The sequence below is a fragment of the Nyctibius grandis genome, chromosome 11 (assembly GCF_013368605.1).
Source record: "Nyctibius grandis isolate bNycGra1 chromosome 11, bNycGra1.pri, whole genome shotgun sequence".
In the NCBI taxonomy this organism is placed as follows: Eukaryota; Metazoa; Chordata; class Aves; order Nyctibiiformes; family Nyctibiidae; genus Nyctibius; species Nyctibius grandis.
The window spans coordinates 728,770-741,856 of NC_090668.1; the positions used below are offsets into that span (position 1 = coordinate 728,770).

The 13,087-nt window shown below is 68.9% G+C and overlaps 1 protein-coding gene across 1 annotated transcript; it reads left to right on the forward strand.

Annotated features, from left to right (window-relative positions):
- Positions 1-124: 124 nt before the first annotated feature.
- ADCY6 (adenylate cyclase 6) lies at positions 125-13,022 on the forward strand. The gene is made up of 22 exons (XM_068410050.1): positions 125-214; positions 991-1,825; positions 3,443-3,592; positions 3,674-3,795; positions 3,872-3,983; positions 4,073-4,200; positions 5,220-5,378; positions 5,463-5,604; positions 5,684-5,812; positions 6,134-6,159; positions 6,261-6,408; positions 6,688-6,785; positions 6,867-6,954; positions 7,027-7,143; positions 7,221-7,379; positions 8,117-8,292; positions 8,403-8,432; positions 8,923-9,052; positions 9,732-9,995; positions 11,021-11,225; positions 12,144-12,268; positions 12,352-13,022. Exons 2-22 carry the CDS (start codon positions 992-994, stop codon positions 12,478-12,480), a joined length of 3,471 nt encoding a protein of 1,156 aa, XP_068266151.1. The 5' UTR covers positions 125-214; position 991; the 3' UTR covers positions 12,481-13,022.
- Positions 13,023-13,087: the final 65 nt, after the last annotated feature.

Consider the following 13,087-nt stretch of genomic DNA (forward strand, 5'->3'; position numbering starts at 1 on the left):
GATCCGGGCGGGGGGGGGGGGGGGCGGGCACCGGCCGGGCCGGGGCTGGGCCAGGGCCGGGGCTGCGACCGGGACCGGGGCCGCCACCGGGGGCCCGGCCTGGGCGCGGGATGGGGCGGCGGGGGCGCAGCGCGGCCGCCGTGTAGGAGCAGGCGACGGCGGCGGGGCCGTACCGGGGCGCGGGGCCCCGCGGGCGGCGGCGCCGGAGGCGGAGGTGAGCGGGGCCGGCCGGGAGCACCGGGCGCGGCGGCGAGGGGTGGGGGGGAGCTGGGGCGGCGGCGGCGGCGGGGACCGGGACCAGGGTGGGGAACCGGGGGCGCTGCGCGGGGCCCGGGGCGGTGCGGGGAGGGGGGTACCGGGCTGGGCCCCGGGGCGGCGGGAGTGGTGCGGCCCCGGGGGGGCTGCCCGGTGCTTGGGGGGGCTGCCCGGTGCTTGGGGGGCTGCCCAGGGCGGCGGGAGGGCGCTGGCGGGTGCGGGGCGACCGGGCCGGGCTCGGTGGGGCTCCCCGCGGCCGTGCCCGGGGCAGGCGGGCGGGCGGGCAGGGAGGTGGCGGCCGCCGGGGCCGGCCCTTCCCGGGAGGCCGTTCCCCCACCGCCGCTCGCCCGGGGCTGGGACCGGCTGCCACGTCCCGTGCGGTCCCCGGTGCCCCGGGGGCTGCGGTGCCCGGTGCAGCCCGTTGGCCGCTGTTCAAGACAAACAGGGCCGGGACGGTTCCAGCTTTGCCGCAGGTCGCTGTGCCGGGGAGGGCGGGCTCGGGGCGGCCTCAGCAGGGCCAAGCACCGGGACACCGGCCCCGGGCACCGGCCGTTCCCGCGGGGGCCATGGGGCTGGCGGGAGAGCTGGGGCTCGGGGTGGGACATCGGGGCCCTTCGCTGCCCGTCCCTGCCGGGGGGGGACATCGCTGCCTCGCGCCCCTGTGGGCACCGGGGTCCCTGTCGGGGTGTCGGGGCGGGGGACGGAGCGCTGACCCCCCGCTCCCGGTGCCCGCAGCATGTCGTGGTTCAGCGGCATCCTGGTGCCCAAGGTGGACGAGCGGAAGACGGCATGGGGGGAGCGCAACGGCAAGAAGGGCGGCCGCCCCCGCGCCGCCCTCTGCGGCCCCCGCTACATGAGCTGCCTGCAGGACCCTGAGATGGAGCGGGGCGCGGGGCCCCCCCGGGGGCTGCGCTGCACCTGGCAGGAGGACCACTACGGCAAGAAGGGGCCCGCGGGCGACCTGGGCCTCAAATCGGTGGACTTGGGCTTGGAGGATGGCGAAGCCAAAGGGCCGAAGGGGGCCGGGGGCCGCGGGGGGCGGCCGTCGGCCGGCGAATGCTGGCGGCGCCTGCTCCAGGTTTTCCGCTCCAAACGCTTCCAGTCGGCCAAACTGGAGCGGCTTTACCAGCGCTACTTCTTCCAGATGAACCAGAGCAGCCTGACGGTGCTCATGGGGGTGCTGGTGCTGGTCTGCGGGGTGATGCTGCTCTTCCACTGCCTCCCCGGCACCCCGCACGTGCCGGCGGCCGCCGCCTTGGCCGCCGCCACGGCCCTTTTCTTGCTCCTCATGGTGCTGTGCAGCCGCAGCGCCTTCCCCCAGGACTACATGTGGGTGGTGAGTTACGTGGTGCTGGGGCTGCTGGCCGGGGTGCAGGCGCTGGGCACGGCGGCCGCGGCGCCCCGCAGCGCGGCCGAGGGCGTCTGGTGGAGCGTCTTCTTCATCTACATCACCTACACGCTGCTGCCCGTGCGCATGCGGGCGGCCGTGCTGGCCGGCGCCCTCCTCTCCGCCCTGCACCTCGCCATCGCCTGGCACCGCAACGCCGCCGACCCCTTCCTCTGGAAGCAGGTAGGGCTGGGGGGGGGGGGGGGTCCTGCCCGCCTGCGGCACGGGGTGGGGGACGCCCGGGGTGGGACCCCCCCTGTCCTCGCCGGCGGCTCCCCGAGTCCCTCGCTGCAAAAATTGGGGCTTTTCTGCATTTGGTGTGGAAAGTTCTGGATGTGGGAGGGACCCCTCGGCTGCCCGGGGGTGGGGGGTCCCCACGCTGGGGTCCTGCGGGCGCTGCTGGGGGTCACTCTGGTGCCACAGCCCCGCTTGGGGAGGGGGGACAGGGCCCCTTGTCTGTCCCTGTGCACAGACCCGCCATTGTGGGCTGTGCCGGCGGGGGGGGGGCACCCACAAAGCCCCCGTTGTGGGGCCGGCAGAAACCCCCTGAGGGGGGACGCAGGGCCAGGGCGCCAGGGCAGGGGGGTGGCAGCCACCCGGGGGGGCTGGGACCCTGGCAGTGTCCCCTGTCGTGTCCCCCCCGGGGTGGTGGGTGCTCCCAGTGGGGTGCTGCATGCACGGGGGGGGGCACGGGGGGGTCCCCTCGCCCCAGGGTTGCGTGTTCCCAGCCCCTGGCAGGGCCTGGCCGCGCTCCCCCCTCCTCGCCCGGGGCCACCCGTCACCCTCGCCCTGCCTGGCCGGGGCCACGGCCACGTGCTGTCCCCACGGGGCGCGATGCCGGGGGGCCGAGGCCAGCGGAGCTCGGGGGGGGGGAAGCCCCCCCTGAGCAGGGTGACCCCCGCAGGGTGGGAGCGATGGGGCCTGGGGGGGGGCGTGAGGCCCCGCTCCCACTCGCCCGAGCGCTATAAATAGCCCTGGCCCCGGTCCCGGGGGACGGGGACGGGGAGGGGGGAAACCGCAGCGCTCCCGCTGCAGCCATCTCCGCTTCCCGGCCCTCCCCCGGCTTCCTCCGCTTCCCGAGGGCCCGCGGGGCCTGGCCGTGTCCCCGTGTCCCCCCCTACCCCGTGTCCCCGTGTCCCCCCCACCCCGTGTCCCCATGTCCCTCCCTCCCCAGGTCCCTGCATCCTCACATGCCCCCTGCCCTGGTTTCCTACACCCCCACATGCCCCAGGTCCCCCCTGCACTGGGTCCACAGGACCCTGTGTTCACCCTGCCCTGGTCCACCGTGTCCCCATGTCCCCTCTGCCCCTCCTACCCTGGGTCCCCAAGTCCCCACATCCCCCGTACCCTGGTTTCCTGCAGCCCCAGGTCCCCCATGTCCCCCCTTCTCTGGGTCCCCAGGTCCCCTGTGTCCCCCCTGGTCTGGGTCTCTGTGTCCCCCATGTCCCCCTGCTCTGGGTCCCCAGGTCCCCCACGTCCCGCCGTGTCCCCCTGCTCTGGGTCCCCATGTCCCTGCAGCCCCCCCTGCCCTGGTTTCCCACGTCCCTACGTACCCCACATCCCCCCCACCCTGGTCCCCTGCGTCCCCAGGTCCCTGCATCCCCCCTACCCTGGGTCCCCAGGTCCCCATGCCTCCCTGCCCCATGTCCCCCCTTGCAGCTCCCCCCGCCCCTCTTGGCAGCACCCCCCAACCAGAGCCAGGGTTTTGGGGTGCAGAGAAGGGTGCCAGAGCTGGCCAGGTCTCGCCGTGGGGCTGGGGGGGTCTCCAGGCGGCCGCCCTGAGCCCACCTCCCCCCCCAGCTCAGCGCCAACGCCCTCATCTTCCTCTGCACCAACGTGGTGGGGGTCTGCACCCACTACCCGGCCGAGGTGTCGCAGCGCCAGGCCTTCCAGGAGACCCGCGGCTACATCCAGGCGCGCCTGCACCTCCAGCGCGAGAACCGCCAGCAGGTGGGTGGGGGGTGCCCCTGGGTGCCCTGTGCCGGGTTGGGGGGGGGGTCCATCAGCTAACGGGGGGCTGGCGGGGTGCAGGAGCGCCTGCTGCTCTCGGTGCTGCCCCAGCACGTGGCCATGGAGATGAAGGAGGACATCAACACCAAGAAGGAGGACATGATGTTCCACAAGATCTACATCCAGAAGCACGACAACGTCAGGTACGGCGGGGTGTGGGGTGGGGGGGGGGGTGTCAGGGGGTGAGGGGGGGGGTCCCCACGCTCTTCCTCCCTGTAGCATCCTCTTCGCCGACATCGAGGGCTTCACCAGCCTGGCCTCGCAGTGCACGGCCCAGGAGCTCGTCATGACGCTCAACGAGCTCTTCGCTCGCTTCGACAAGCTGGCGGCGGTGAGCGACGGGGCTGGGGGGGAGGAAACCCGGGGGGGGGGGATGTCCCTGAGCCCCCCCCGACCCACCTGTCCCCCCCCCCACCCCAGGAGAACCACTGCCTGCGCATCAAGATCCTGGGGGACTGCTACTACTGCGTGTCGGGGCTGCCCGAGGCGCGCGGGGACCACGCTCACTGCTGCGTGGAGATGGGCGTGGACATGATCGAGGCCATCTCGTGAGTGGGGACGGCGCGGGGGGCTCTGCCCGGTGCCACCGCAGCCCTGGGGGGCTGTGCCCATCCCCGGTGCTGCCACAGACGTGGGGGTTGCGCCTGTCCCCGGTGCTGGCACATCCTTGGTCCTGGCACATCCCTGGTGCCACCATGAGCCTGGGGGGCTGTGCCTGACCCCAGTGGTGGCATGTCCCCAGTGCCACTGCAACTTGGGGGGTGTGCCCATCCCTGGTGCTGCCACATCCTTGGTGCTACCACAGCCCTGGTGCCACCGCAGCCCGGGGGGGGGGGCTGTGCCCATCCCCGGTGCTGCCACATCCTTGGTGCCACCGCAGTCCTGGAGGTCACGCCTGTCCCCAGTGCTGGCACATCCCTGGTCCTGGCATATCCCTGGTGCCACCGCAACCTTGAGGGGCTGCGCCCAGCCTCGGTGCTGGCATGTCCCCAGTGCTACTGCAAGTCAGGGGAGCTGTGCCCGTCCCTGGTGCCACCACATCCTTGGTGCCACTGCAGCCCTGGGGTGGCTGTGCCTGACCTTGGTGCTGGCACGTCCCCAATGCTGGCATGTCCCCAGTGCCACTGCAAGTCAGGGGGGCTGTGCCCGACCCTGGTGCTGGCACATCCCCGGTGCCACTGCAACTTGGGGGGGGGCTGTGCCTGTCCCTGGTGCTGGCACACCTCTGGTCCTGGGCATATCCCTGGTGCCACTGCAACCCTGGGGTGGCTGTGCCTGACCTTGGTGCTGGCACGTCCCCAATGCTGGCATGTCCCCAGTGCCACTGCAACTCGGTGGGGCTGTGCCCAACCTTGGTGCTGGCATGTCCCCAGTGCTGGCACATCCCTGGTGTCACCACAGCCCTGGAGTGGCTATGCCCAACCTCGGTGCTGGCACATCCCTGGTCCTGGCACATCCCCAGTGCCACCACCACCCCGGGGGGCTGTGCCCGACCCTGGTGCTGGCGCGTCCCTGGTGCTCACCGGCGCGGTGCCCCGGGGCTGACGCGGTGCCGGTGCCGTCGCAGGCTGGTGCGTGAGGTGACGGGGGTGAACGTGAACATGCGCGTGGGCATCCACAGCGGGCGGGTGCACTGCGGCGTCCTGGGGCTGCGCAAGTGGCAGTTCGACGTCTGGTCCAACGACGTCACCTTGGCCAACCACATGGAGGCGGGTGGCAAAGCCGGGTGAGCCGGGACGGGGTGCCAGGCTGGGGTGGGGGGTACGGGGGTGCAGGGGGGGTGCTCAGCACCCCCGTCCTCCCTCGCCAGGCGCATCCACATCACCTGGGCGACGCTGCAGTACCTGAACGGGGACTATGAGGTGGAGCCGGGGCACGGGGGCGAGCGCAACGCCTACCTCAAGGAGCACAACATCGAGACCTTCCTCATCGTCGGCTGCAGCCAGAAGCGCGTGAGTCGGGGGGCATTTGAGGAGGGGGGGGGTGAGGGTGACCCGGGGCTGTCCCTCTCATGGCCACGTTGCCCTGCAGAAGGAGGAGAAAGCCATCCTGGCCAAGCTGCAGCGGGCTCGTGCCAACTCGACGGAGGGGCTGGTGCCGCGCTGGGTGCCCGAGCGCTCCTTCTCCCGCACCAAGGACTCCAAGGCCTTCAGGCAGATGGTGGGTGGCTTTGGGGGGGGGGGACCAGCCCTTGGGGACCCCCAGATGTCCCCCCTGTCCTCACCAGCCCTTGGGGACCCCCAGATGTCCCCCCTGTCCTCACCAGCCCTTGGGGACCCCCAGATGTCCCCCTCCATCCTCACCAGCCCTTGGGGATCCCCCCTGTCCTCGCTGGCCTTGGGGACCCCCAGGGATCCCCCAGCCTCACTGGTGTCAGATGACTCTGTCCCCCATCCTTCGTGGCCTTGGTGACCCTGGGGATGCCCCGTGTCCTTGTCACCTATGAGGGTCCCCCCATCCATCTCCCTCGTGTCTCCCCAGGGCATCGATGACTCCAGCAAGGACAAGTAAGTGTCCCCATGCCGGGGCGCCCAGGGGGGTCGCAGCCAGCCCCTCCCTGGGGCAGAGCCGGGGTGCGGGGGGGACCCTGACCCACCGCTGTCCCCAGCCGTGGTGCCCAGGAGGCCCTGAACCCCGAGGACGAGGTGGACGAGTTCCTGAGCCGGGCCATCGACGCCCGCAGCATCGACCAGCTCCGCAAGGACCACGTCAAGAAGTTCCTGCTCACCTTCCAGACGCCCGAGCTGGAGAAGAAGGTGGGGGTCCCTCTGTCCCCCCCTCTGTCCCCCTCTGTCCCCCAAAGTCCCCTCTACCCCGGCCCCATCAGCACCTTTGTCCCCCCTCATCTCACCCCCATCCCCTGGGGTTCTCTGTCCTGGCTTCATGGTACCCTCCACCCTCCCCATCCCAGCGGTGGGTCCCGTCTGTCCCCTCCGATCCGTGGGGTCCCCTCCATCCTCTCCCCCTGTGTCCCCCGGGGTCCCCTCTGTCCCCCCCTGCCCAGCCCAGCTCACCCCTCTCCCCCCCCCACCCAGTACTCCAAGAAGGTGGACGACCGCTTCGGGGGCTACGTCGCCTGCACCCTCCTCGTCTTCTGCTTCATCTGCTGCCTCCAGATCGTGGTGTTCCCCCAGTGAGCGCCGCGGCCCCCCCAAACCCTGGCCTGTCCCCCCCCGTGTCCCCCCCCGGCGCTCACGGCCACCCCTCTCCCCAGCTCCCCGCTGATGCTCGGCGCGTACCTCAGCATCTTCATCCTCCTTGCCGCCATCCTCTTCGTCTGCGCCATCTACTCCTGCGTCACCGTGAGTACGGGGCGGGTGGGGGGTGCGGGGGGGCTCGGCCGCGTGTGACGGGGTCCTGTCCCCCCCCCCCAGCTCTTCCCCGCCGCCCTGCAGCGGCTCTCCCGGAGCATCGTCCAGTCCCGCGCCCACAGCACCGGCATCGGCGTCTTCACCGTCCTCCTCGTCTTCGTCGCCGCCTTCGTGAACATGGTGGGGACACGTGGGGTGGGGGGGGGGGGTGTGGGGGGGCTGTAGGGCACCCGCTCACCCCTCTCCCCCCCCCCCAGTTCGCCTGCAGCCGGGTGTCCCTGCGGGACTGCGCCGCCCGCGAGCTCAACGTCACCCCCGAGGCCGTGGGACCCTGCCAGCTCCGGGCCCTCAACCTCTCCCTGGGGACCCCCGCGGGCCCCTGCCACCGCGACGGGCTGGCCTGCGACTTCCCCGAGGTGGGCAGCCCTGGGGCACCCATGGGTGCGGGGCTCCCGTGGGGGCAAGGGCACCGGGACGGGGTCCTGGGTGGGTGCCAGGATGGGTCCCTGCGGGTGCAAGGTCCCCCTTGGGTGCTGGCACAGGGGCCCTGAGGATGCAGGATGCTGGCAGGGGGTCCCCATGGGTGCAGTGTCCCCCCAGGGTGCTGGAATGGGGTCCCCACAGATGTAGGGTGCTGGCATAGGTCCCTGTGGGTGCAAGGTCCCCCTTGGGTGCTGGCACAGGGTCCCTGAGGATGCAGGGTGCTGGCAGAGGGTCCCTGCAGGCACAGCGTCCCCGAGGATGATGGCACGGGGTGCTGGTAGGGGGTCTGTGCAAGTGCAGTGACCCTAAGGGTGCTGGCACGGGGTCCCTGAGGGTGTAGGGTGCCAGTGTGGGGTCCCTGCAGGCGCAGTGTCCCCCAGGGTGCTGGCACGGGGTCCTCAAGGATGTGGGGTGCTGGCACGGGGTCCCTGCAGGCGCAGTGTCCCCAGGGGTGCTGGCACAGGGTCCCCAAGGGTATGGGGTGTCCTTAAGAGTAAAGGGTGCTGGCACAGGGTCCCTGCAGAAACAGGGTGCTGGTGTTGGTCCCTACAGGTTCAGGGTGCTGGCAGGGTGTCCCCATGGGTGCAAGGTCCCCGTGGGCGTGGGGTGGTGGCAGGGGTCCCCCCGGGGTGCCAGCGGGTCCCCATGGGGTGCTGGCGTGTCCCCGCAGTACTTCAGCTACAGCGTGGTGCTCAGCCTCCTCGCCTGCTCCGTCTTCCTGCACATCAGCAGCCTGGGCAAGCTGCTGCTCATGGTGGCCATCGAGGCCACCTACGTGGCGCTGGTGGAGGGGCCCCAGGCCGCCCTCTTCGACAACGCCGACCTGCTCGTGGTGGCCAACGCTCTGTGAGTCCTCAGTGTCCCCTCACCAGGGTGTCCCCACCCTGGGAGCCACGTCCCCACCCTGGGAGCCGTGTCCCCACCCCGCTAACCCCCGGCTCCTCTTCCCCCCCCAGGCCCTCCTTCAACGGGACCCAGGGTGAATGGTGAGCGGGGAACTGGGACCAGTGGGGGAACTGGGAGTAGGGGGGTGAGGGTGGGCAGCAGCAGGAGGGTCCCTTGGGGGTCTGTGCTGTGAGGGTGGGTGCAGCTTTGGGGTGTGGGTGCAGGTTTGGGGTCCCTGGGTTTGGGTGCATCTTTGGGGTTTGGGTGCATCTTAGGGGATCTCTTGGGTGGGTGGGTGCATCTTTGGGGTCTGCATGCAGGTTTGGGGTCCCTGGGACTGGGTGCATCTTGGGGGTCCCTGGGGCGGGGGGGTGTGCATCTTATGGGGCTGGGTGAATCTTGGGGGATCTCTTGGGTGGGTGGGTGCATCTTTGGGGGTCTGGATGCAGCTTTGGGGTCCCTGGGATTGGGTGCATCTTGGGGGATCCCTTGGGTGGGCGCATCTCTGGGGTCTGGGTGCAGGTTTGGGGTCCCCGGGGTGGGCGCGGGCTCTCCCGGCGCCCCGTCTCAGCGGGCGGGGGGTGCCGGCAGCGCGGCGGAGGGGAAGGTGGCCCTGCGGTACGTCACCCCCGCCATCCTGGCCGTCTTCGCGCTGGCGCTGTACCTGCACGCGCAGCAGGTCGAGTCCACCGCCCGCCTGGACTTCCTCTGGAAGCTGCAGGTAGGACCCGGGGGGGGGATGAGGGGGGCTGGGGGTGGCCCTGGGACCAAGAAGGCCAATGGCTTCCTGGCCTCTATGAGGACTAGTGTGGCCAGTGGGTGTAGGGCAGTGATGGTCCCTCTGTGCTCGGCACTGGTGAGGGGACACCTCGAATCCTGTGTCCAGTTGTGGGCCCCGCACTTCAAGAGAGATGTTGAGGTGTTGGAGCGAGTGCAGAGGAGGGCGACCAAGCTGGTGAAGGGTCTGGAGGGTCTGACCTCTGAGGAACGGCTGAGGGAGCTGGGGGTGTTTAGCCTGGAGAAGAGGAGGCTCAGAGGTGACCTTAGTGCAGTCTACAACTACCTGAAGGGAGGTTGTAGTGAAGTGGGAGTCGGCCTCTTCTCCAGGGCAACCAGCGATAGGACAAGAGGACACAGCCTCAAGCTTGGCCAGGGGAGGGTCAGGTTGGACATTGGGAAGCATTTCTTCTCAGCAAGGGTCATTAGCCATTGGAAGGGGCTGCCCAGGGAGGTGGTGGAGTCACCATCTCTGGAGGGGTTTAAGACAAGACTGGACATGGCACTTAGTGCCCTGGTCTAGTTGCCATGGTGGTGTCAGGGCCATGGTTGGACCTGATGGTCCCAGAGGGCTCTTCCAACCTGGTTGACTCTGGGGTTCTGCACGGCGCTGTGTGACGCAGGCGACGGGCGAGAAGGAGGAGATGGAGGAGCTGCAGGCCTACAACCGGCGGCTGCTGCACAACATCCTGCCCAAGGACGTGGCGGCCCATTTTCTGGCGCGGGAACGTCGCAACGACGAGCTCTACTACCAGTCCTGCGAGTGCGTGGCCGTCATGTTCGCCTCCATCAGCAACTTCTCCGAGTTCTACGTCGAGCTGGAGGCCAACAACGAGGGCGTGGAGTGCCTGCGGCTGCTCAACGAGATCATCGCCGACTTCGACGAGGTGCCCAAGTGGGGGGGGGTGACGGGGTGGGGCGTGGAGATGGGGGTGAGCAGGGATGGGGTGTGCAGGGATGGGGGATGCAGGGTGCTGGAGGGGCTGTGGAGCTCCACGGGTGAGGATGGGGCACGTGGAGATGAAGTGCACAGGGATGGGGTGCACGGGGTGCTGGCAAGGCTGTGGAGCAGCGTGTGTGGGGTGCAAGAAGATGGGGTGCATGGGGTGCTGGAGAAGCCATGGAGCAGCACATGTGGGGACAGGGTGCTGGGAGATGGGGTGCACAGGGTGCTGGAGGGGCTGTGGAGCTCCACGGGTGAGGATGGGGCATGTGGAGATGAAGTGCACAGGATGGGGTGCGTGGGGTGCTGGAGAAGCATGTGGGGGGTGCACAGGGATGGGGTGCAAGAAGATGGGGTGCTGGAGAGGCTGTGGAGCAGCATGTGTGGAGCCATGGGATGGGGTACATGGAGATGGGGTGCAGGAGTTTGGGTGCATGGGGCTCCAGAGAGGTTGTGGAGCAGCGTGCATGGGGTGCAAGAAGATGGGGTGCAAGAAGATGGGGTGCATGGGGTGGTGGAGAAGCCGTGGAGCACCATGTGTGGGGACAGGGTGCAGGGGCTGGGGTGCACGGGGTGCTGATGAGGCTGTGGAGCAGCGTGTGTGGGGTGCAGGGAGATGAGGTGCACGGGACCCCGGAGAGGTTGTGGAGCAGCATGTGTGGGGTGCCCAGGGATGGGGTGCAAGAAGTTGGGGTGCTGGAGATGCTGTGGAGCCATGGGATGGGGTACATGGAGATGGGGTGCAGGAGTTTGGGTGCATGGGGCTCCAGAGAGGTTGTGGAGCAGCGTGCATGGGGTGCAAGAAGATGGGGTGCAAGAAGATGGGGTGCATGGGGTGCTGGAGAAGCCGTGGAGCACCACGTGTGGGGACAGGGTGCAGGGAGAAGGAGGGGATGGGGTGCAGGGAGCTGGGGCGCAGGGTCCCCACAGAGGTGGGCTGAGGGTGACCCTCCGCCCTCGCCCCCCCAGATCATCAGCGAGCAGAGGTACCGGCAGCTGGAGAAGATCAAGACCATCGGCAGCACCTACATGGCGGCCTCGGGCCTCAACGCCTCCACGTACGACCGCGAGGGCCGGAGCCACATCGCGGCGCTGGCCGACTACGCCATGCACCTCATGGAGCAGATGAAGTACATCAACGAGCACTCCTTCAACAACTTCCAGATGAAGATCGGTGAGCGCACCCCCTTGCACGCCCTTTACACACCCCTTTGTACACCCCTGTGCACACACAAACCCTTTACACACACCCTTTACACACACCCTTTACACACACCCTTTACACACACCCTTTACACGCACTGATGTTGCACCCCCTTACCCCTTTGCACACCCCTTCACACACTGATGTTTTACACCCCTTAGCCCTTGCACACCCTTTACACACACCTTTGCACACCCTTGTGCACAAACACACCCTTTGCACGTGCTGGTATTGCACACCCCTTAGCCTTTACACACCCCCTTTTACACACCCCCTTTTACACACCCCCTTGCACATGCTGGTGTTGCACCCCCTTTGCCCTTACACACCCCTTTGCACACCCCTTCACACACTGATGTTTTACACCCCTTAGCCCTTACACGCCCTTTACACACACCTTTGCACACCCCTGTGCACACACAAGCCCTTTACACAGCCCTTTACACAGCCCTTTACACAGCCCTTTACACACCCCTTCACCCCCTTTGCCTTTGCACACCCCCTTTGCACACACCTTTACACACCCCCCCTTTACACACCCCTGTGCACACCCCACCCCTTTACACACCCCTTTACACACCCCTTTACACACCCCTTTACACACCCCTTCACCCCCTTTGCCTTTGCACCCCCCCTTTGCACACACCTTTACACACCCCCCTTTGCACACACCTTTACACACCCTTGTGCACACCCCACCCCTTTACACACCCCTTTACACACCCCCTTTACACACCCCCTTTGCCCCCCCTACCCTTCGCCCACACCCCCCTTTGCCCCCCCTTTTCCCCTCGCACCCCCCCGTGCCCTTGCCCACCGCCCCGTGCCCTCGCCCCCGTGCCCTCGGGGGGGGGTCTGTGACACTGTGTGTGTGTGTCCCCCCCCCAGGCCTGAACATGGGCCCGGTGGTGGCCGGGGTCATCGGGGCGCGCAAGCCCCAGTACGACATTTGGGGCAACACCGTCAACGTCTCCAGCCGCATGGACAGCACCGGCGTCCCCGACCGCATCCAGGTGAGCCGGGGCGCGGGGAGGGGGGTCAGGGCCCCCCCCAGAGCCCCTCCCTCACCCCCATGTCCCCCCCCCTCCATGCCCAGGTGACCATGGACCTGTACCAGGTGCTGGCGGCCAAGGGCTACGTGCTGGAGTGCCGGGGGCTGGTCAAGGTCAAGGGCAAGGGGGAGATGACCACCTATTTCCTCAATGCTGGCCCTGGAGGGAGTTAGGGGGGGGTCCCGTGGCATGTCCCCCCCCCCCGCTGCCCCCCAGCCTGCACCGGGGTTAGACAAAAAAGGAAAAATCCCCAAATCCACGTATTTAAAAGGAAAAAAAAAGAGGAAAAAGGGAGGTGCTGGGGGGGGGGGTGCCCCCACTGTGCCCCCCTCACGGGCTGGGGAGGGGGGGGCATGTCCCAGCCCCGCACCGGAGGGGTTGTGGAGCGGGGGGGGGGTCGGGGTGCAGCCCCCCCAACCCTCCCTTTGCCGAAATCCCCCGTGTGCCAAAGAGGGGAGATGGGGCCCCCCCGGGAAGGGGCTGGGGGGGGGGGTGTCCCCAGCCCCCTCCATGTGCCAAACTGAAGTGCCGCCTGCCTGGGGGGGGCCCCCCAACCCCCCGGGGTCCCGGCCCCCCCCGCCCAGGGGGTCCCACTCCCTCCCGGGGGGGGGTCTGCCGGCGGGGAGGGGGGGGGGGCAGCCCCCCCCGCTTTTACATGCAAAAAAAAAATAATGAAGTGACTTTTTTTTTTTTTTTTTTTTTTTTTTTTTTTTTTTTTTTTGGGGCCGTTTTGGGGGGGGGGGGGGGGGGGCACCGCTTCCACCCCCCCCCCCTCCTCCA